We start from the raw sequence: 22,703 nt of genomic DNA on the forward strand, positions 1-22,703 counted from the left end.
CAATAATTGTTGTTCCCATTTGTCACTCAGACACAAATACATGACCATGTTGAAAATGACTAAAGTTACCCTTTAAGGTTTGATGTTGTATTGTTTTGTTAGCTACTATTTCAAAGCCAAGAATGCAACTGTTATATATGTGATTGTTTTTCTATACCATGATATGCCTTGAAATTGAAAAATAAAAATAATGATTGATGATACTGATTTCGACTCTTTGACCAACATTATTTATCAGGGTGCCGTTTGTCTAATGCTTGCTGAAAGGTTTCAGCTCTGCACTAATACATCTCACAGCAGCAGCAGTAAAAGATTCATCATTTGATCCACACAACTACAGTCAAGACACAGAGTGACATTTCTTTCTGAAAACAGATTTAATTTACAAAGAGTCAGTGACAGTTTTACAGTGCACATGACACAAAATCACTACTGAAGGTTCGCAGAACCCCGATGAAAAATATCAACGACAGTGCTGAAAAATGACACGTAGACAACTCGTAAATAGGAAGAAATAAATGTTACATTTACATACACATACTGTATGATATGACATCTCAGACTGTGCCTTGCAGCACAACCTTCTCAGCAGAATCTGCCCTGTATGTGTGTGTGTGTGTGTGTTGGATCCTCTGAATGTACAGTATGTATTGACCTGAATACTAAGACGACACCATATGGATCGACTGGCCAAGACACTCAAAAGACCTCAGGCCTAATCCCTGCTGGCTAAGTTGATTGGTCTGGGATCCTGTTTAAAACTGAGTGAAATTAACTGCTTTTTTTCTGTTATAATAATAAGTTAGAGTATCAGATTGTCCTTGCATAACAGTGGTCCTCTATAAAGACAAAGTATTTGCGTCAGAGCGGGCAGTGTCATCTATAATCCTGAGGGAATCCTGATATTTGTGTGAGTTTGCGAAGGAAGCTGCAGTTTGTTTTTAACTGTTGTGACGCTGGTTGAAATGAGAAAAACACTGAACTTGTTTATTATGATACAAGAGAATAGATACTGTAAGATTAACTCATCAGTCTGTGGTTTAAATACACGTGTGATGATGCTCACTGTAATTATACGGTGACATATTTACCTGTGCAGAATAATGAAAACCATGCGATGGGATATTACAGTAAATTATTGCTGCTGTTTGGTTGATGGCAAATATGTACAATGCTCTGTACATTGATCCTGATCCTAGATTACGGGTCTCTACCTCCACTCTCTCAACCGTCTCATCGCTGTTACAGCCCTGTGATGCGTTCACCTGCGTATATACAGTATGTAACACCATCATCATAATTCAGTTCATCCCCAAAGCTTTGGGATTAAACGAGCCCGTTTTGCATCTTCTTCGAGGCTGTGGCGAATGATCTTTACATAACAACCGGGTACCAGATGGCAGTCAGTCAGTCAGCACTCGTGGTTGGCTGTGCCATCTCTACCCCCTCCTCTCTCTGTGGACTGACAGTTGACTCAACATGTGCCATGTCTACACGGCAGAGAGGGAAAACGGGCATTTCTGACAAGCACGACATCGCTGATTACGAGGGACAGAGTTCAATGTGCAGTCTTTGAACTAGTCACGCACTGTATTGCTGTTATGTCTTTTTCTAGGCAAGACGAGATGAGGCAAGACATCTCTAAACTGTGTTTGAAACCCATTTAAATGCAGCAGTGTCTCATAGTTTACTCCTGTGTATCATTCATTCCCTGAGCAAAGTGAATGAGACGGACGGGTTCGGTTAAACCTGAGTTTCCAAGGCGCTCAGTGGAGGCCTGCTGGAAACAAAAGTGAGTTTATGTTCAGTGGCAGTGCGTTCAGTAACAGCTGTTTGTACTATCGCTTGTAAAAACGGTAACCATGCAATCCAACAGTTGGTGTTTCCATTCATAGATGCAAAGAAGTGAGAGTCCTATAGTGTCAGTGGACTATTTGATAAAGATCTGTAATGGTGGTGACATTCTGAGAAAGAGAAAGTCCGTTTCAATGTACCGTCTTTTAAGACATCCAGAGACTCAGTCATACATGCACACAGGCATAAGAAGACATTTGAATAATATAAAACTTGCAGCATAAGTCCTCAAAAAAATCTCTCTAACTCCATCTCCAGCACACACTCACACAGCCACACACACACAGCAAACAAGGTTTAGGTTTTTAGGATTGTCAGACAAACTGTTGCCCTGATAATCTCGTTGTGGGTGTGAAGTTCATGGGTTCGTTTTTGGAAGATAACTGTATCCACGTTCAATCACACAGTCTGAAATCCCCCCAGCACCTGTCACTCACTCAGTTTGGCATCACCAGCAGTCTGTTGGCGTGAGACTCGCTGTCAGACCCACACAGCTGTGTTGTAGTCAAACAAGGGCTGCATTTTCTCCAGACCAGTCTCAGGCTGTCTCCTGTCTAAATAAATTCCAGCAAATGGCTGCTGGTGGACCTGGGGGAAGTGGTGTCGGTGGTGTTGGTGGTTCCCCTCTGCGTCAGTTAGATGAGGACACGGCCTGCCTTTGCCCTGCTGTCCGTTTGCCCAGAATGGCAGGTAGAAGCTGCCTTTTGAACTTTTAGGAGCCACTTTCTTTGGCCTTTTGAAAAGGTCGCCCTCTTGCAGCTCAGGAGCCATCCAGCCGGGCCTCTCCTTCAGCAGCTTGTCCCTGTCTGGCCGGACGCTGCGCAGGAACTTCTTGAAGATGTTCGTGGTTAACGAGAACTTCCTGCAGATCTCCTGCGAGCGGCTGAGGCGAAGAGGGTGAGCTGGGGTGTCTGGTCTGTCTGCTCCTCCGTCCGCTATCCTCTCCTCTCTGCTCTTTCTCCTTTCCTCTTCCTCCCCCTCTTCCCTCTCCACCTCGGGCAGGTCCAGCCAGTTGCCCACGAGGTCGGCGAAGACGTTGTCTCCCAGCACTAAGGGCTGGCGGTTGCGACTGCGGCTCATGAGCGAAGAAGTCCAGTCACTGGCGTCGTCTGTGCTGTCCTGGGAGTAGTCGCTGTCCAGTGAAGGGCCCTCTTTGGAGAGGCTGTACAGGATCCCGGGCAGGTCCACCGGCTGAGCGCGGCGGGGAGCCTGTGGCTGAGGGTAGGGCTCAGGTGGAGGGTTTCCCACCATTGGTCCGTAGAAATCCACCTGAGGGGCAGAGTATCCTGACCACCTCTTGGGTATGGACTCAAGGTCATTCTCACTTCTCATGCTTCTTCCGCTTCTTTCACTTCCCTCGCTTTCGCTCTCAAGGCTGGATGCCGATGAAGACGAGGTTCCCAGGCTGCTTCTGTTTCGAGACAGGCTCCTGTCGTCTCGGCTGAAGGTGTTTCTGCTCTCCAGCGACGGCCTGGGACTTGGCATCGGACTCGGTCTAGGCTCCTCAGGCATGGTTTGGCTAAAGCTGCAATCCTTGCCTGAAGTGGAAGCCGCTGTAGCTTCAGGAGGAGCTGGATGTGGGAGTCCTCGGTTAATGGGACGACCCGAAATGTCGAGGTTCTCTAGTGCTGTCTGGACCTGAAGGAGCTTGAGTTCCTGGAGGGCTCCCATCATTGAATTCATCTGAGCGTGGAGGCCATCTCCGGCTTCTTTCATACACAGCTGCAGGGAGACAGAGAGATAAAGACATGATGAGAGACAAAAATCTAAAATGTCCACTTTGGTTTAACAGCTAAAGACCTTGTAGAGGTCATAAATCCAATCAGTTGACTCCTCGGCCTCCTGCTGGACCCGTCTCATCCATCAAAGACTGATGTCCTCACTGCACGCCCTCTTGATCATCATTTATCTCAGCACCAGCACAAATCCAATTACACACCATCAACTGGCTGTATCAAAGCCATTAAATTCATGTATTCATGAGTAAAAATCACAGCCCTGCTTTTAGTCTCTGTGTCAGTTACACTCTTCTCTTGTGTTTTTCAGGCTGTGCACCTTGTTTAATTATGGGTCATGTGACCTAGTTTTGGATGACAGGCCAGGGTCCCATATGGCCTGCGTACGAGACGGGATCCAACCCACGACAGCTGTAAAACAGAGCTTTCTATTTTTTTTTCTCAGTTCTCTTTTACTCTCTCTATCCCCGTTTTCCATCCATTTACTTTAATCCATATCTGCTGCTCCCTCCTTCGAGCTCTTTGTCTTCACTCTTACTTCCCTGTGTGCAGCAGTAATCATACACTCAGCTTTTATCCTCCTCCTCCTCCTCCTCCTCCTTTTCTCTCTCTGCTCTCATCTGTTTAAGAGCCTTCGTCATGTGATCAGGACTAACCGTCTTCTCCTTCCTGAAGGCAGACAGAAAGCCCAGAGGCAGCATCCTGACCTGTGTCTTAACTTGTAGCTTGAATCATTTGACCCAGACCTTCAGATCATTCTCTTGATGTAACAACAGGTTTATCTTCATCTAAGAGCACGCTCACATTGGCAAATGTAGCAAAGCGATTGAAGACTAAACCTGCCGGGAACCCTCCCACTTTAAAGATCTGTGGGAAGACGAGAGGAAGCATGCCAGGAATTTTGAAAAACGTGCCGGCGTCCTTGGGAAAATGTTGGTTAGAAACTTCTGAAGAGCACCTACAGCAGACAACGCTCATCAACAAGCTGCTTGTCAGGATCTGCCAGTTAAACTAAAACAACACACGTAACTGTCAACTGAAGATAAATGCCGTTATTGAACATAAAAGGGTCTCTAGCATGACAACAAACAGCCACTGTTTAAGATGAAATATCTGAAATTAAATAACTTCTGATTCTATAAAACAAATATTCCAAATCTAAGAAATCGAAACCTTACCTTCTACAAAGTGTCACAAACCAGGAGGTACACATATCCCTGTCTGTGTCCCCGTTGTTAGTCTGCACCTCTGTCACTGTCTCTCACCTTTCAAACAGATCTGTCTGACGGCCCCTATATGTATCTCTCTCCAATCAGGGGACACCGCTGGGCGTGACAGCCAATCAACGCTGCTCGTCTAGACTATAATCCCCAAATGGTGCTGGTGGGGAGGGGGGAGGTGGGGTCACTCAGGCGGAAACGGACTGACAATGAGAGGAGCGAGAGGCGAGTGAGAGGGATGGTGAGAGTCAGCCGGGTGAGCAGGGATGGAAGGAGGGGCGGAGGGATGGGACAGATCCCTCGCCATATGTTTAGATGTCGAAGAGAAACTGTTGATGGATTTAATTATGGATGACTCCATAAGAACACATAAGGGGGGGCTGTTGGTTGTAGGTGTAACATCACCAGGCTGTGATACTTAATCTGGAGGGAGCAGTGATTGTGTTGATCCCCTGGGTGGGAAAAGAAGCCGCGTAGTACAACTGACAGTACAGCATCGTAAACAATGCAACCTATAAGCACCGTGAGAGACGGGACTGTTGCTGAATGTAAAGGTTTCATGGGAAACTGACAAATGTTCAATAACAAAAATTGTTATTGAACATTTGGATTAAAAAATTAAATTGTAGCCATAAGTAAATGAACAAAAATCCCCAAACTTCAATACATTAGCCTCATTGACTACATTTACATCCACAAAATAGTCCAGTTTTTTCCCTTAGTATGAAAAAGACAATATTCCTAATAAGCTGTTTACATGGCTAATGAAAATGAATATTCCACTAATATTCCTGTTTACATGCAGCCGTGCATACTCCCATTTACGTGCCCTAACATGTCATTAATGTCGTTAAAGCAAAGGAAAAGTGGAACAGCTGGAGCTGCTTGTGTCGTTCTGCTACTTTGCATCAAATAGTTTTTTCAGTTTTCCACTGGTTGCAGACTTGTTGAACCGTGTGAACACAGCCTCACTATTTCATTCCTTCAGCCACCTTCTTAACAAAGTCAGCATTGAGATATTTGAGCATATTGAAAAACCTGTTAATATCAGAGTCTTTTATAATGTTTAAAAGGTAGGTGTGTTTCTCCTCCTGACCAGTAAAATGGGTTTTTCTTTGGGGGATGCATCGCTATCCTAGCCTTGCAAACTGTTAATGAGGTGGTTTGTGTACAGCCTATCCATGGCAACGCAAAGAGCTGACCTTAAACAGCCAAGATGGTGTGTGTCGCAAACTCAAGAATGCTCCTAAAACCTGAATGATGCCGGCGTATTCCACATGTCTAAATCGGAAAATGCATCATTCGTAAAAAGGCCTAATTCGGAATCCAAACAGAGTATTCTGTTTACGTGACAGGTATGATTGATTTGAATAAGGGCTGGGCAACAAATCAATGTTTCATCTATTGTGAAATGAGACGAGATATTGTCTTAGATTTTAGATATCAGAGTATCGAAAGTGTTGTCTTTTCCTGGTTTCAAAGGCAGCATTACAGTAAGGTGATGTAATTTTCTGAATTTACCAGACTGTTCTATTGTTTGTCTTAAACCATAGTCATTATATTCACATTACTGATCACTGTATTGCTTTTTGATTGTTATGAATATATTTTATGAAAGCACCAATAGTCAACCCTACAGTGTTTTTGCAATATTGATATATCGAGGTATTTGGTAAAAAATATTGTGAGATTTGATTTTCTCCATATCAGGCAGCCCTAATTCATACTGTCCACAAATATGATTGTAGTGATAATCAAATTAACAGATGAATTTACTTGAATACAATCTGGCTCTTGTCCAATTCCCTTTTACCTTCAACCTTATGAGCAAAATGCTTCCATACCTGAGCTTTTAAACTAGTTGGATCCATCTGCAGTTGCTCATGGTAACCCATTATGTGCTATTTATTTATGTTGGCGTAGTGTCCAATGTCTACATACTCTAATGTCTCTGCTGCACGTTAGCTCCCAGAAAAGCCAAGATGCTGAGCAGGCCACGCCCAGGAGCTTCAACTGCAGGTCAAGCCAGATGTGGGTCTGTCTCCGAATCGGACAGTGCTGCCGTCTGATATAGAGACATCACTATTAAATTGAGACTGTTTAATAACTGGTTAAAAACTCTTGGTAGTTGCGTTATAGTTGGTTTACAGCACATCTGATGTGTATCGTGCTAGAGTACACATGAACCGTACTCGAGACCACCTTTTCTAGTGCGACCCATGCCCGGACACAGTACACAATGCTCATGCTTACCAAACAACTGGATTTAGAGAGCAAGTGATGATGATGTGAAAGCCCCTAAATCTTGTTCTTAAATGAATTAATGACATTTGACCTTCTTGACAAAACACTTTAGAACAGTGACACCTTATTGTATACTAGGGCCACAACTAATGATTCATTATATAAATCATTTGATTAATCATTTCATCTATAAGGGAAAATTGCATTCCCCATCATAGGTCCTCTGAATCCAAGGTGATCTACAATGTCTACAAGTTGCTTTTTTGTCTGACAAGCAGTCTAAAACCAAAGATATTCTATTTATTAGAGAAAAAGCAGAGAATAATTGAAGTTGAGAGGCTGGTGCCAGAGAATGTTTTGCTTTCCTTCTGGATAAATTACTAAATTGATCATCAGAACAGTTGTTGATTTGTTTTCTGTGCATCGATCCAGCGCTGTCTGTGCCTTGACACTTATCCAATACCATGCACCATTAGCATTAAACCTCTGGGTTAAAACACTCTGCTCATCACTAACATATGGCTGAGTAGGTGCACGGGGGCCTGAACAGCCTGTAAGATCAGATAATAAGCCTATCAATGCACATGCTGGGAACAAAAGCCTCTGAGCTTCCCGTTGGCTCGCTAAATTAGGCAGCGAAGGTACATGTAATTAGCACAATCAGGTTGTCTCTTGTCCTCTCGTCTTCCACATATGGCTGACTTCATTAGCCGTAATTGTCTGTGTCCTGGGAGAGGCTGGGAGAGAGCGCATAATTACGGTTTACTTTCCTCCACATCAAAGGTCAACAAGTCTGAAGACAAGATGACGTGCGGAGTTATGCATTGTCGTTACATCTTCGGAGGCAGACATGTGGCTGCGGCGAAGTTTATGCAGGGATCAGCTGAGGGATTACTGCATTCTGAGCTGCTGCTGAAATCTGGACCACTTAAATGTATGAAAATCTGTTTTTGAAATATTATCTGCTAAGCACACCGTTCTCATGCAGGCTGTAAGGGCCGCACCTATTTGCACACACTAACCAAAAACACCCTAATTTAACACTCACATGCAACTTTCCCCTTGTCCCCAAGACGCAGGCGTTTTCCCTGGTTATTTACAACACACTGAGTTGTTTGCTGCCATTTCTATTCTAAGGCTACATTAATAATTCATACTGTGCCCTGCGGAACAAACAGAACAACAGTAGTAAACCAAACCCCATTATTCCACCTTTACCATGCCAGCTAACTCCAGGCGCTGCCATTTCAAGGCTGAACTTTGTGGCCCAAATATGTCAGCCTTTTCAACCTTCATTCTGCTGTCTGCTCACGATGCTAAAAGCGACTTTTAAAATAACGTCCTGCGGCAGTTTCTACTTCAAACACAGATGTTCAACCTGGGATGTGTCACTTTTACAATGTGTGAATCAGCTCAGGGCCTCATTAGGACAAAGACAGAGGACGCAGACCTGACAGGACCTCGAACCACCTTCGGGACTTTCCCCTGAAAAATAGAGACGAGGAGAAAAATGTCTGTCTAATCTAATTTAATAAGAAAACTGGGATGAAATTGGGGCTGCGGGGAATTTCTGTACTGTCCAGAAACGCTGGCATCATTAACCCAGTCTTGTTAACTTTAGTTAAATCTTCTTTTTGAACTCAAGCCTCCAAACTGCCTCGGCCATTTAATCCATCAAGCGTGTATTTCTATAAAAAGATCATTTTAAAAAAGAAGCAAGCCGAGTGAAAACGTGCTGAATAAATGGAAGAGACAAACAGGAGCTGTCCAGATTCTCCCCCTTCACCCCCCACTACTTCTTCTTCTTTGGCTGCGGTGACGCCAGCCAACCATACATAATTGCCAATTAAAGGCTGAATGCTTCAAAGTTTAAGAACAATGGCTGGCAGTCTTGAATTAATGTTGAATGGAGGCTTATTAAAAGTTCTGGCCATTGTAATTAAAAAAAAAATCAGTTGATTGGGGTTTCTTTATTTCATATTCCCACGTCAGGGTCTGTCTACTCAGGAGATGCATCCAGAAACCATTCAATATGCATGTGACTGTATTAAATACCACAAAGTATAAATAAATCAATGCTCCTCCTCTGCCGTCTGTTGAGATCGAGCTCTCTGCCTCAATATTACCTCCTTCAGTTATGGAAGGAAAAAATAAACCACTGTGCAAACACACTGAGCTTACACATGTCCACACACGCCTCGCTTGAATGGAGTCAGTGTCTCTTTATAAGTGTGTGCTTGCATGCTGCGTTCACTGATATACATTAACTGGATTGTTGGGTGAGAAATAAAAACACAAACTCAAAAACAAACCGGCGCTCTATTCCGGCTGTAAAATACAGGCCATTCAGTGTTGTTGTTTATTTGTTATTGGCTGGAGGGGGGAAGAAACAGCGAGGCCAAGGTTATCAGGCCCAAAAGGTCTTCCTGTTTAGAAGGAGCTGGCCAGCGGCAGCAGCTAGTGTACTCCACCCTCCCTCCACCTCCACCCCTAATTAAAAATGAATGGTGGGCTGTGTGGGTCAAGGACAGGAATGGGGGTCTCTGTCCGCGGGATACAGAGAGAGTCTCTGTGATGGTGCTGCTGGACACGCCACAAACCGCTGCCCTGAGGTCACGATTAAGAGGGCAATAAAAGCTGTGGAGAATTCACTGAAAGAAATAAATTACTGTGGCAATGAATGCCTCTTTGACAAAATGGGTTACATGGTGACTCTGTTTGGTCATGTTCAGGAGAGGAAGAAGTGTGAATAATGTTCAACAAAAGGGTGTGGGGCACTCGTGTATGATGTCATGACAAATTGGTCGTTAAAGGGATAGTTTGGATCTTTTGAAGTGGGGTTGTATGAGGTACTCATACATAGTCGGTGTATTACACACAGCAGATGTCAGTCAGCATGTTTGGAGGCACAGGCAGGAGCACCAGCACAGGAGCTCAGCAATGTACTGCTGTAGACAAGAGCAGCAACAAAACACATTTTAGCCACCTAAAAGAAAATCAATATCAGTTCAAGTGTACGCTATATTTAGCTATTGTTTTTGCCGCTTTATCTTGACTCAGACAGCCCTTGACAGGAAAGCCGTCGAGCCAGCTCTAGTTCCCCGTCTATGCTCTCTTCAGAGTCACCAGACTCCATAGACAAAAACAGAAATTTTAGCTTGCTGAGCACAAGAGCTGCTGGTCTACCACTGCATCAATCAGTTGATTTGTAAGTGTTATTTTGTGACTTTGGTGGATCCTAACCAGCTGTTTTTAATGCCAAAGTTACACAATTACACAAACAAACCAACTGATCGAGACAAAGGTAGGCCAGCAGCTCCTGTGTTCAGCAACGTTAAATTACTGTTTTTCTCAATGAAGTCTGGCTTTGAAAAGGACGATATAACTGCTACATTTACCTGTTGGAAATCGCTGTCTGACTGTAAGATAAAGCAGTGAAAATAGTCTATAGTGTCCACTTCAACCAATGGATTTTTTAGAAGGCACGTCCACAGCAGACATATACATACATATACACATACATTGCTTAGCTTCCATGTCAGTACTCCAGTCTGCTTCTCCAAACTGGAGGCGTGCTGGCTGACATCTACTGTATGTAATACACTGACTACGGCTAACTACCTCATACAACCCCACTTCAAAAAATCGAAACTGTCCCTTAAGTGGAGGTATTCATGTTTTAAGGCATTATTTTATGTATGTGTTTTATTTAAAGTGTTAGTTTATTCCTAAATTTCGCACTAATGAGTGCTCATATAAGGCAAGAGTTCGAAGTGCTGGTTCACCTAAACTACAAAAAAAGTCAAGCAGATATTTTTTAATTTTATTTGCTCAGATTTTGAGATTCATCTCTCAGATTTCTGCCTCCACTCCAGTACAGCTGAGATAAACAGAATTTCTTTGGTGATGCTCGTTGTGCTAAAACATTCAACAGAGACATCTCCTTTCAGAAACTGTGTCCTGGTTGTCCTGACCGCCCTCCCAAGAAAAATAACAGCACCTGTTGTCTGTGCAAATGCCTGGATACAATGTTGAACTTACAAAGCTGCTCTTGTGGTTGTGTACATAATGCCCTGTTCACACTGCGAGAGACAAAGCTCCAACGTGGCCAGTTACACTGTCGCTGAGTCATTGTTGAAGTGTTGCTCGAGCACTCCTTGACGCAGTTGTATCGTCTTGGGCTTGTGTGTGTGCCTGGTACTTACAACAAAACCTCTGGTCAAGAAATATTTCTGCTTTTGGTCAATGTCTGAGCCCAATTTTAGCATCACATTTTGCTGCGGCATTGCATCCGAGAAAAAAGTGAGCACGTCGGCTAACTTAGCTAAATACCACAGCACCACAGCTAGCAACAAAAACATGTGATTGGTTAACTTTATTGCATCATTGGAGTGCTGAAAAAGTTTATTTGTAGTGTGTCACACCCGTCTGCAGTGACACGCGTTGGGCGTCAGTTCATGTCAGCAACCTTCATTAGAAATGACTTGTAGCTCATTGCTTTCTCTCTCGTCGTGTGAACACAGCATTACTGAATGACAACTAAGTGTCAGACCAGGACACAGGATGCAGCTATTTCCATATTGAGGACATTTTCTTTTTTATCCTGAACCAAAATATGTCCCTTACGTAAGCCATAAACCATGATCCATGTATTTTTTATGCACACACCTTCAACTCCTTCTAAACATTCTGTGACTGAGCGTGTTGCTTCATTATAAATGGATCAATCTAACCGAACCTTTCAGGTCAAAAAAGCAGTGCGAGTCATTTTTGACACAAACAGAGGCACTGGCTAACAATATGCCATCCTGCTGAAAGGGGCATACATTTAAAGAATGCTTATATAGGTCAGTTTTAAAGGCAAGACACAGCGTACGTTGTTTTTAATTTTGGAGGACTTGTTGGATAATTGATAGACCTCACTGTGATCACTTTGTTGCAATTACTACTTGAAAAGCAGCTCCTGTGAAAACTCCTGACAGTCTGTTAATCAGAGCAATGGGGACAATGTTTCTGGAAAGCGATGATGCTCATGCATTTTTAAAATTGCATTCACCTCCTGTTGTATTAAGGTAGCAGCAGAAATATCAGAGACAGACATCTCCAAAGCTTGGGAAGTAATACCCAAACAATCAGCAAGAGGTGAGTGGGAATGGAGAATCTGGTGAACTGTCCCTTTTTAAGACAGACTCATTTAAACCAAATGACCTGCTGCCCAGCAAAAGACTCCCCGACGGCCCTTTCAGAGACGGGAGGTGGTTTAATAGCTTGTTTCCTGCTCGAGCTAATTTACTCCATCACAAAAATGATGCTGCCGTGGGGGACACAGGATGATTAGGATCCGTATCATCATCTTTGGCAGATTATCTTTGGAGAAAAATCTGGGAGCCAATCTGTTGTCTTCCCGGCTGAAAGTCTTCAGTGGACGTGAGGATCGTTAGACCGATGCTTGATAAGCGCCGCAGTTGACGTCAGCACCTTGTGTGTGGGCAGCGAAAGTGCACGGCCAATTCTCCAGCCCACAGTTGTAACATCAAGTGTGACGTTAATGTTGCAGAGACTCCAGATCCTGCCCCCTCTTAGTCTAACATCAAAAGCTTTCATGGCGGGTGCTCTGATTTCTGTGCAGCATTTAAAAGCTCATTGAGTTCAGTGATTTATTGGGAGTGAATGGTCCTCCGTTAATTCATTACATTATCAAACCCATAGTACTGTGACATGTATATACTGCACATGCCATCATAATGTGCTCAGTTGTTGAGGGTGGGATACAGAGCGTTTTGGAATGTGAAGTTTGTACTGTATGCAGGTGCTGAGTTATATATAATACAGGGACTAAATGGGCCTCTTTAAATACTTTAAAGCTGCATTCATTAATAGTTTTACATTAACAGTGGATTAAATGACTGCTTGTGATGAACACACGGAATTATCAACCAAATCTGCAGCTTCCCTTTCCTCAGCTCTACAGAGCATTTTAGTGTCTTTCAGGTCATTGTTTTGATTTTACAGCCTGCAACATCGATGTTATAGATTGTTTCCAGCAGTGGCAGGTGTCTGATTTTAGAAGAAAAAAAAAAAGTTCTGATTAACCCACTGTACATGACCTGCTCAGCACCAAACAGCAGTTGTAGTTGGTAACTAGCTGGTGAATGCAGTGAAGCATTTAGCAGCTAAAGAGACAGATATACTCAGGCGACAACCTCCGAGACTGATAAATGAAGCCGACGCGGAAGTGCAAAAAACTGCTGTTCCTTGACTGGCCACTAGGGGCTGGCTCCAAAACAGAGTCGATCCTCATAGACCCCACTTTTTGAACATAAAACTTCACAGCAGAATAAAACATGTTTACAGCCTGGTATAAAAATGGTTTATAGTTTACTAAGGGTTAAAGTTACACATAATTTCAGTGAAATTAACACAATATGATTTTTGTTTTGCATATCATGCATTGAGGCTTCAAAATGACAGTTCACAAACCAATGGGTGATGTCACTGTAGCTGTGTTCATTATTTTATACAGTCTATGAATATACCCTTTTTCCACTAAACTTTGTGCGTATATACGGTTTAAAAAAGCGGGAAAACCAGCAAAACATAGGTGATAGACTTCTTTCCCATTGTCAGTGTATGAGAATGCCTTTCTGTTTTTTCCTGGTGTGTCATGTTCAACATCCTGAACATGCCAGAAAACAGGTTAGTAAACAGTAAAAAGCAGCATGGAGGCCAGGGAAAATATTACAATGGTTAGTACTTTATTGTATCTGTTACTTATTCAGTCCCTTTTTCAAGCCGACTAATTTGGAACAATGTCCTAGCGCTGCTTGGACAAAGACGGACAGAATATGAAGTGAGCGTCATTACATTGCAGTGGAAAGGGGGCTAAAATTTGTGCGTTAACCTGGGTGTCATATTTCCATCTCTGCCAACTGGATCCAGTCGGAGGTGGAGCTGATAAACGCTGATTGTAACCTTTCCCACTTAAGACAAAAGCCTGATGTTAGTGGGTGTCAGAGGGTTTTTTGTAGGGCTGCACAATTAATCGAACATTATCGAAATTGCAATATGGCCCAGGGTAATATCCAAATCGCAGGAGCTGCAGTTGTTTGAGGAAAAACGTGTCACAACGTACCATTATAAATGAAGCATTGTGGCGCTGCAGAGATGCCCCAGCCACAAATCATATTCCAGATGTAAGGGAACAAGCTTGTTCGGTACAGACCCCAACAAAATTCACATCGTCATTTTTATATTTTCTTAGTGAAAATGAAAAGCAATAATAATATTTACCATTTCCACTGAAATCATGAAATCATCATCTATAAAACTTAACATAATATGATTTTTGTTTTGCATATCATGCATTACTATTTTTTTTGTCCAGTAGGAAAAGCAATATTTTCCCTAGGAGCTGCTGGAGATCAAAGCAGAGCTAAAAGGAGAGTGAACACTGGACTTATATTTGTCAGGTGTCCAGAAACACAACTTCAGATAAATGCTAATGTTCTTCTCCGTCTGCTGGGTGTGTAAATAGACTTCTGCAGGATAACAAGTTTATTTTTCAACATTTCAACTATATATGGTGCTAATCTTTCAATGCTCTGTTTACAGCTTGTTTCCCCGAGTGGCCAGAAAAATCAATTATTTCTGCTTTAATGCATTGTACAACATATCTTCCATTTTAGTAGCAGAACAATTCCAAAAATCCAATTTCTTTGGCACCAGATAAAGCAATAATGCAGACAAAATGTCATTTCAAGGCCCCAAAGACACAATAACATGAGAGAGAGCACAATATTGACCTAGACCTCAGTGAGAGCAACACCCATGAGAAATAATCCACATATTTTTCTTCAAATGAAAACAAACAGAGCAGAGGAAAGACACAACTCGATCTCAGACCAGCGGGATCACATGTGGTTACAGCAGCAGCATAATTAACCACTCGACTGTCTCTTGATACAGTAAATCCTAAACGTCGTTAGTGGTGATTTCCATTCTGTGAACCGTGATAGCGCGGGTTACGTGCGCTCGGTCTCATAATGATAAACTGGCTTTGTAAATAAAGGTTCTATTTCAAACACAATGATCACCCATGCAAAACCCTACAGCTGCCACCAAGAGCCGGGCCAATTATAGCAGAGGGGAAGGAAGGGCAGGTTGGAGAACAGGAGCCAGGAGGGAGGCTCCAAACAAATGAACTTAAAGTCAAACCACTACACGTCTTTGTGTTGCGAGCAGTTTTCTGATCCCACACCCAAAAGGTAACAAAGAACAAGCGGCCATGAGGCACACGAGCTTTCCAGAACACACTGCGCTATTTTTCTCAGATTTCATGACCTCATGCTCGCTGGCTTTGGATCTGAATTCCAAGCTGACAGTCATGTTTTGAAATGTGCCTCAGGTGTGAGAGGGATAAAGGAGTATGATGCATATGAAATCAGCTTCAGAAGTGATGACACCACGAGGTTTGACTTATGCTTTAGCGTCTGAAATGCAGGTGTGAACCCAACATTTAGACAAGATGACTCAAAGGCATGTCAGCAGTTGAATCTTGGACTCCAAGTAGGCAGGAAGGGCTTATGTTGTTTTTTTCATGACTCTTTGTCTGTTGTGTGAATAATGACTCATGCATGAGCTTAAAAATATTTCATTGTTACCATTATATCCTCGGGATTTCTATGGAGCCTTGCAGTGCTTTTTATAGGAACAAATGGGAGCTAACAGCCTGTTTACTAACTCTGTTTTCAGTTAGTAGAAAGATGAAACAGCGATACATTCCTGACTTGAAAACTGATCTATCAGCTTTGAGTTTTATTGATACTGGTGTGTTGGATGTGGTCAGCAGTTAGGAGGAATAGCCCCAGACCTTGTCAGGTCAAGGGTCGGATGTTAAAGCGTGACCTGACACTACCCCACACAGACTGACTCCCCCGACCCCTGACACAGTGTTCACACTTTCGTATGACACTCTTCTTCTTTTAGAGCTGATGGTGCATTGGGTTTCAGCGTGTCTACTGTGGAGCAATGAGGTCACAGTTGTTACATACATGACTTGTACACAGGCTTTGAATGCCATGCTCAGTGCTGTAGACACTGCAAACTAAACTACAAGGTGAACATCTAAAGGACAATACTATTTTTTTTCAGCTCCTCATTTAGACCCTCTCTACAAGTCTACAGATATTTTTGAAAACAGATTTTTTTTTACCTCTCACAACCTCACATAACCTTCATTTTACAAATTATCTCTGTTCAGGCTGAATTGCAAAAATGACTCCAACACCCCCCAGTGTTAGTTGTCTTCAGCACTCTACCTTGTCATAAAGGTGGGAATGTTTATAAGCTAACGTTACCTTTTTCTCATCACTGTTGGTTCCCATTCAATTTAAGGATGAAGGCGCTCACACTAACATACGAGTGACGCTCTGGACATGAGAAAGTTTCCCTTCCACTCCTCATCAACAACAATGCCACTCTAGAAAGTGTCTCACCCTCTGCTGGTTCAACCAGGCCTGATCCAAAACCACTGTTTCAGTCACGTCAACTTTAGTCGAAGTTATTTTATTTCCATTTGCAGTATTATATTTGGCGGTATGGCTCTGTTCTGGGGCCTCTCTGCCTTTCCTAGGCCTTCACAGAAAGCCTAAGGTGGAGAGAGCGAACCTCTCTGCCCCTCCACTTGCCTAAGTGGAAAGGCTGAGGCAGAGAGAGCACACCTGTCTGCCCTTCCATGCGCATACATGGAAAGCCTAAGGCAGGTAGAGCAGCAGCAAAGACCCCCCGAGAACAGAACAGAGCAGCATCAATGCCAAACAGAATTGACACTGATAAGTCAAACAGCATGAAGAGGAGGAGCTGGGGTGGACGCGGGTTGCAAAGCGGCTAGCAGAGGAAGCAGCAACAGTAGGCAGGCCGGAGCAGTTTAAATAGGGCACCCTGAATGAGATTCACCAATAGCTGCATAGAAAGGAATCATGTGATCTATCAGCCGACTCCCTTCCATCAATCAGTTGCTCCATCGGTTGATTGGACTGTTTGAGATCAGCTGATGTAGCTGGGATGTGAGCTTGACATAAGGCCCATTTCCACCGCAGGAACTTCGGGGTAATTTTTATGGGGCTGGGACCATTGGTGCGTGTCTCCACCGCAGGAACCATCCCCGAAGGACAGAGTTCCGGAACTTTTACAGGGGCTAAACAAGTCCCTGCCTCGGAGTAGGTACTCAGAACGGCCCCGAGAAACTCCTGGCTGGGGCTTGGGGATTACTTGGTGCTGATTGGATATACTCAAGGCGGGATGTGACGTTTTGTAAATAACAACATGGTTATCGTAGTTTAGCTAGGCTAACCGTTAGCTGTAAGCAGTGTCTGTAATAACTCAATAAACGGACCGTGAAAAAAAATATATTTTCCAGCGGATATCTTAGTTACAACATGATTGAGCTAGCAAAGCAGTTTTGTGTTTATGTGTGGTATTTATTCAGTTTTGGGAAATCACGATGTCTAGAAAGCATCAGGTGACAGGGACAGCTAACAGCAGCAGCAAAGCTAACATCAGGATGTCATCTCTTAAAAGCCTCCCGTTGTCGGATACAACATGAAACTACTCCAGTTAGCTCAATCATGTTGTAACCAAGACATCCGCTGGAAAAAATATTTTTTTCACGGACTGTGACCAGAGTTATTACAGACACCGCTAATGGCTAACGGCGTCCCTACACCCCTACGTCGTCCTGGTCAAAATGGTTGCACAACGATTACGTCACATCCAGAGCCCGTAACTTTACAGGAACCTTCCTCCTACTCCGCTCTCTCAGTGGAGACACGGCGGTTGAGAGGGCCGAGCGAGAGGACGTTCCTGTAGTAGTTCCTGCCCCCCAAACAGTACCAGGAACTTCTTCAGTGGAAAGGGGCCTATAGTGTCCTGCAGGAACTAACACTATGCTGAATTTCTGGCAGACTTTAAACCGCGGATGCTGAGGTGAAGCAAAAACACTGGGTGCAGCGGACACCTCCGTTTGTCCGTGAAGTGGTGCAACAATACTAAGAAGTCATAAGACCAAGCTGCGTGAACAAAATGTTAGCAAGCTAGTAGTCCATCATTGATGTTGTTTCAAGCATGCTGATTCTCTAAGCAACAATCGAAATGTGTGAAATGAGAAGATGAACTGGAGTTTTAAAAATTCTCAGTTTTAGTGACATAAAACTCTGGAGGAGGACTTTAAATCTTTGCTTTATAAAGCTGGTAACCATTTTTAAATGCATGCTGCACAGTTTTAGGTCTTCGGATGCATTTAACCACCTGTTCCTGGCAGCCATTAGTATCCAACCATTTCCATACGGTATGAAAACCAATTAACAGACTGGTTCCAGATCTTTGAATCGCTGCCCACATCTCTGAGTAGGCATTTAAGCGTTTCAAAGAGGTTTGGCGATGTGCTCATTAATGTCTCACTGGTTTAAAGATGAATTTAAGACATCATCTTGCAAACAGCAGGAAATAAAGAGACAGAAAAATGTTCATGAGAAGATGACAAGCTCGGATGAAATTGACGCAGCTGTACAGGTCTTTGAACTCTCACAACTTTTAAAAGCTGCATATTTCTTTGATTGATGTGAAAAGCTGCTAACTCTGCCTCAGGAACACTACTGTAGCTTCCCTGCAGTGAGTGGAGATGGCACTGACTGGATGGATACGTCACTCACTACTGATTAGGGCGAAATAACGACCCCCCTCATAAACAGAAAACAGCAAACGTAAACATGGCGTCACACTGAATAATAAAGTGAAATGAGATGGCAAATTAACAGGCTCCTTGAAACATGCCTGAGTTGTGCGGTTATTACTCTGAACATCAACTCTGCATTAATTACTGTCAAAGTTGCATGGTTAATGTAGTGCAGTCAAATCAGTCTGCAATTAAGCTGCATCAACATGATGATGTATCTCCAACAAAATGAACTGAGACTTGATACTGAGTGTGATGGATTATAACTCAAGTGAGTTCCAGCAGTCTACTAACTGATTTTTATACGATACAGATGGCTTTCTGAAACTGAAGAATGTCTAGAACACAGCACGATGGTTATCTGTGATTAGAAGTGATTTAATTGGACTAAAATGTGCAAAACAACTGGGACTGCCCTTTGTAAACTAGTCTTTGAAGTGATACTGGAGAACTTCTCGACTCTGCAGCAGGTGTAAGTCGGTTGTTAGATGTTTGTGATCTCTGTGTTGCAGATGGAGCCCGTTTGCCGCTCTTCAGCGGGCTCTGGATGAAAATCCGTCACAGTGGAAAGAAAAGTGACAACCTTGGCACAGACACCCCTCGTTCTCTGAACAACAGATTGCATCCCACATGGTCCTTTACAGGGGGAGACTGCCTCGGCTTTTTAACCGGCATCTGCTCTCTGTTCTCCCGTTTGATCCTCGGCACGGCGCGACACTTTTTTCTATTATGTTACCAAACTGCGATATGGCAGCTATGACGCTACATGTCCTCCTGGCACAGACGTCTAACTCCCCTGAAATCTCAAGTGCCACTTCACAGACGTGTGGCTAATTCGGAGACGCGAATTCACAGAAGTCACAGAGCGGATCATGTTGCAAAACACGCAGCCATGCGAGGCTTTTCTGTGGGCCAGTGGCTGGATTGAAAGAAAGAAAGAAAAAAAATCTGCGCCTGCTTTGAAGATGATTCCAAATGAAATCTGTGCCAGTTAAGGCTCCTTTGAAAAATGGGTCTACACTGTGTCACTGCCAAATGATTTGGGTGTGAGGGTGCAGCTTACAGATTTTGTTTTTACATTTCAAGGACGGGGTAAGAGATAGCGCTCTGGATTTGCCACCATCAAACAGATTTGTTTGTTAGAGAAGAGGAGACGTGAACATATTAAATACAGGAGACTGAAAAATTAATTCAGGGCGTAATGATGTGCTGAAACTCAGATTGACTGCCAATTTCACTCACTTTGCTGTGAAAGCAAAACCCTACATCGGTCTGTTGCAGGGCTGGAACTAGAGCTGGGCTGTATATTGATATTATATCGTATTCATGATATGAGACTAGATATCATCTTAGATTTTGGATTGTAATATCTAAAGTCTTAAAGTGATGTAACTTACTGATCTATTATTTGCCTTTACTCACTTTGTAGGTAAACATTTTGTGAAAGCACCAATAGGTAACCCTATGTAATACCAATATTGAGGAATTTGGTCAAAAATATTTGTTGGATCCAAATCCATTAGATCCAGGACTTTTTATCCAAGGAAATGTTACGAATTTTAAACTACATCAAAGCTCCAAGAAATCTATCGATACAGCTCTTGCTGTCTCCAGGGAGTGTATTGCATTAACCTGGACGTCAGATCCCCTCTTCTCTATATCAAAGTGGACTCAGAAATGATGATTTATATGCCTCTAGAGAAGATCACCCATGTCCTGAAATACAGATATGACTCATTTTTAAAGGTTTGGCAGTCTTTCATTGAATATATATATACACAGAAACATTACCTTTATTGACTATAGACTCTCTTTAATGGCTGACTGGCTCCATTGTAAGTTAATAGTAACGTCCAGGTACAATGGTTGAGTTTTTTTTGTTTTGTTTTGTTTTTGGCTCTATGCTTTTCTTTATCTTTTTTAATTTAATTTTCTCCATATTGCCCAGCCCTAACTGCAACCGATTACTTTCTTTATGGGGTGATCTGTTGATGAATGTCTTCATTAAACAATAAATTGTTTTGTGTATAAAATGCCCTAAAGCTCAAGTCTTTAAATGCCTTGTTTTCATCAACACTCCAAAACAGACACAAGCAGCAAATCGTCACATTAAAAGAGCAAATACCAGGAAATCAGGCATTCGAGCTTTAAAAATAAATCAAACGATTATTTATTATTGTATAAAATGCCCTAAAGCTCAAGTCTTCCCATCTTTTTTTTTCCATCAACACTCCAAATACCCAAAGTTACTCAGTTTCCAATGATATTAAACAGACAAAAGCATCAAATCATCACATTTAAGGAGCAAAAACCAGCAAAACCAAACGATTATTTGACTATCAAAACAGCTGGTGAATAATTTTCAGTCTTTTTATAATCTACTCTTTTCCAGCTCCAGTCTCTTGCAACACACATTTCAATTTACTACAACAGATCAAAATACTGTGAATCTTCCAACTGTTTCCGACTAAAAGCCGCCTCCTTAAGAGAGGAGGAGAAACTGTGTTGAGCTCATTAAGCTTAAAACATCTGTCCCAAATGCGTGGACAGAGAGGAGGAGGATATGTACACATGCCTCTGGTGTGCTCAAAGCTTTAAGCCTACACAGATTAATGCGATTTAAAAAATACACACATGCACCCCCAACTGAAAAGAACAAACTAGAATATGAGAGGAGCCGTCAGGACACACAGAGCGATGATATTTTGATTTTTTATTATAAGAAATTTAAATATTTAGTTGTTGGCGCGCCACCTTGCACATTTAAAATGCCACTTGTTTAATATGCACATTGATAAAGTAGAGGAACATTATGAGAGCTGATTGCAGGAGTGGAAGTGCACAACACAACATACCAGTTCTTGCTTCAGTCGCCTCAGACACGCATCCATGTTTTTGCATTCCGCTTTGGAGAGCTGTTGTTCCATGTTTGTGAGAGGCGAGGATTTCAGATGAAACGCGTCGCCAGTCGCCTCTGGAGCATGACTATGAGAGCTTTCTGCCGGGCAGGAAAAATTAAAACAACGCTCTCTCGGAGAGCACCAAACAATTTGCAATTGGAGATGCGCAAATCCTGCTGAGGAATGCGCGCGCGGCTCGCAATGACGCGGATCCTGTAATTAAAAAAAAAAAAAAAAAAACACCCAACAACTCCCGATGACGAAAATGTGTTTACTCCAAGAAATGATAATGAGGTCCTTCTTGTGGCTGCATGAAGACACTCAGTCCGTGTGTGTGTGTCTCAGTGGCTGCTGCTTGGCTACTGTCACCCTCCTGTGTGTGTGTTGCTCTGCCCGTTTTTTCTCCCTCTGCTGTTTTCCCATTAAAGAGGAGCGCTTACGTTGCCCATCCAATTTCCTCCAATGAGTGAGCCTCTCAGGACGGGCTAAATCTCATTCACACTGGGATCCGTCATTTATTAGGGAAGAGCAGATTAGTCCACTGCAGCTTGTAATAAGTCCACACAGATATGAAAAGAGAGAATAAAACATCTGGAAATATTTAAATCAAGGCTGCAAGATCAAAAAAGAGCATGAAAAAATAAAGTAAATATCTCTCTCCCACAACACTGACAGATCAGTAAAAGAGATCCTGCAGCCACTGTTGGACTGAAGGAGGAAGTTTACGGAGGATGTGTCTAAAAGAAACCATATGTGTCATGAAACGAGCCATAGGGACAGTTTCCTGGCCACCTTCGCTGCGGTCAGAGAGGAAACACCTGAGCCACGGGCTTTTGTTGCGTGACCTGGATATAGTGCTTTATTGGCGAGGGAAGGAAGAGGTGCATATACAAGGTGCACAATCTGGAAGTTGTTTATCACTCCCTCCATCATGTTATAGATTTGACATTTCTGATATGCAGAATACAGACCGTTAAGTCTCAGTCTGGATATGTCAGGGAAACTATACGTGTGTTAT

The 22,703-nt window shown here is 42.8% G+C and overlaps 1 protein-coding gene across 2 annotated transcripts; it reads right to left on the reverse strand.

The window, feature by feature from the left end:
• Nucleotides 1-358: 358 nt before the first annotated feature.
• On the reverse strand, nucleotides 359-22,314 carry inka2 (inka box actin regulator 2). 2 transcript variants are annotated; one of them, XM_033625649.2, is made up of 2 exons: nucleotides 21,641-22,314; nucleotides 359-3,576 (listed from the first exon to the last, which is right to left on the reverse strand). In XM_033625649.2, the coding sequence occupies exons 1-2, from the start codon at nucleotides 21,710-21,712 to the stop codon at nucleotides 2,335-2,337; spliced, it is 1,314 nt and encodes a 437-aa protein (XP_033481540.1). In that variant the 5' UTR covers nucleotides 21,713-22,314; the 3' UTR covers nucleotides 359-2,334. The 2 variants fall into 2 exon arrangements, with proteins under 2 accessions (XP_033481540.1, XP_033481541.1); XM_033625650.2 differs by lacking the exon at nucleotides 21,641-22,314 and adding an exon at nucleotides 4,769-4,851.
• Nucleotides 22,315-22,703: the final 389 nt, after the last annotated feature.

Source organism: Epinephelus lanceolatus, chromosome 1, assembly GCF_041903045.1.
Source record: "Epinephelus lanceolatus isolate andai-2023 chromosome 1, ASM4190304v1, whole genome shotgun sequence".
NCBI lineage: Eukaryota > Metazoa > Chordata > Actinopteri > Perciformes > Serranidae > Epinephelus > Epinephelus lanceolatus.

Bases quoted from the DNA above. Each gene is read 5' to 3' on its own strand.
- inka2 (XM_033625649.2), bottom strand. From the start codon at position 21,712: ATGGAACAACAGCTCTCCAAAGCGGAATGCAAAAACATGGATGCGTGT. The intron at 3,577-21,640 runs GTATGTTGTGTT...GTCTCCCTGCAG, and splicing joins GGCGACTGAAGCAAGAACTG to CTGTGTATGAAAGAAGCCGG.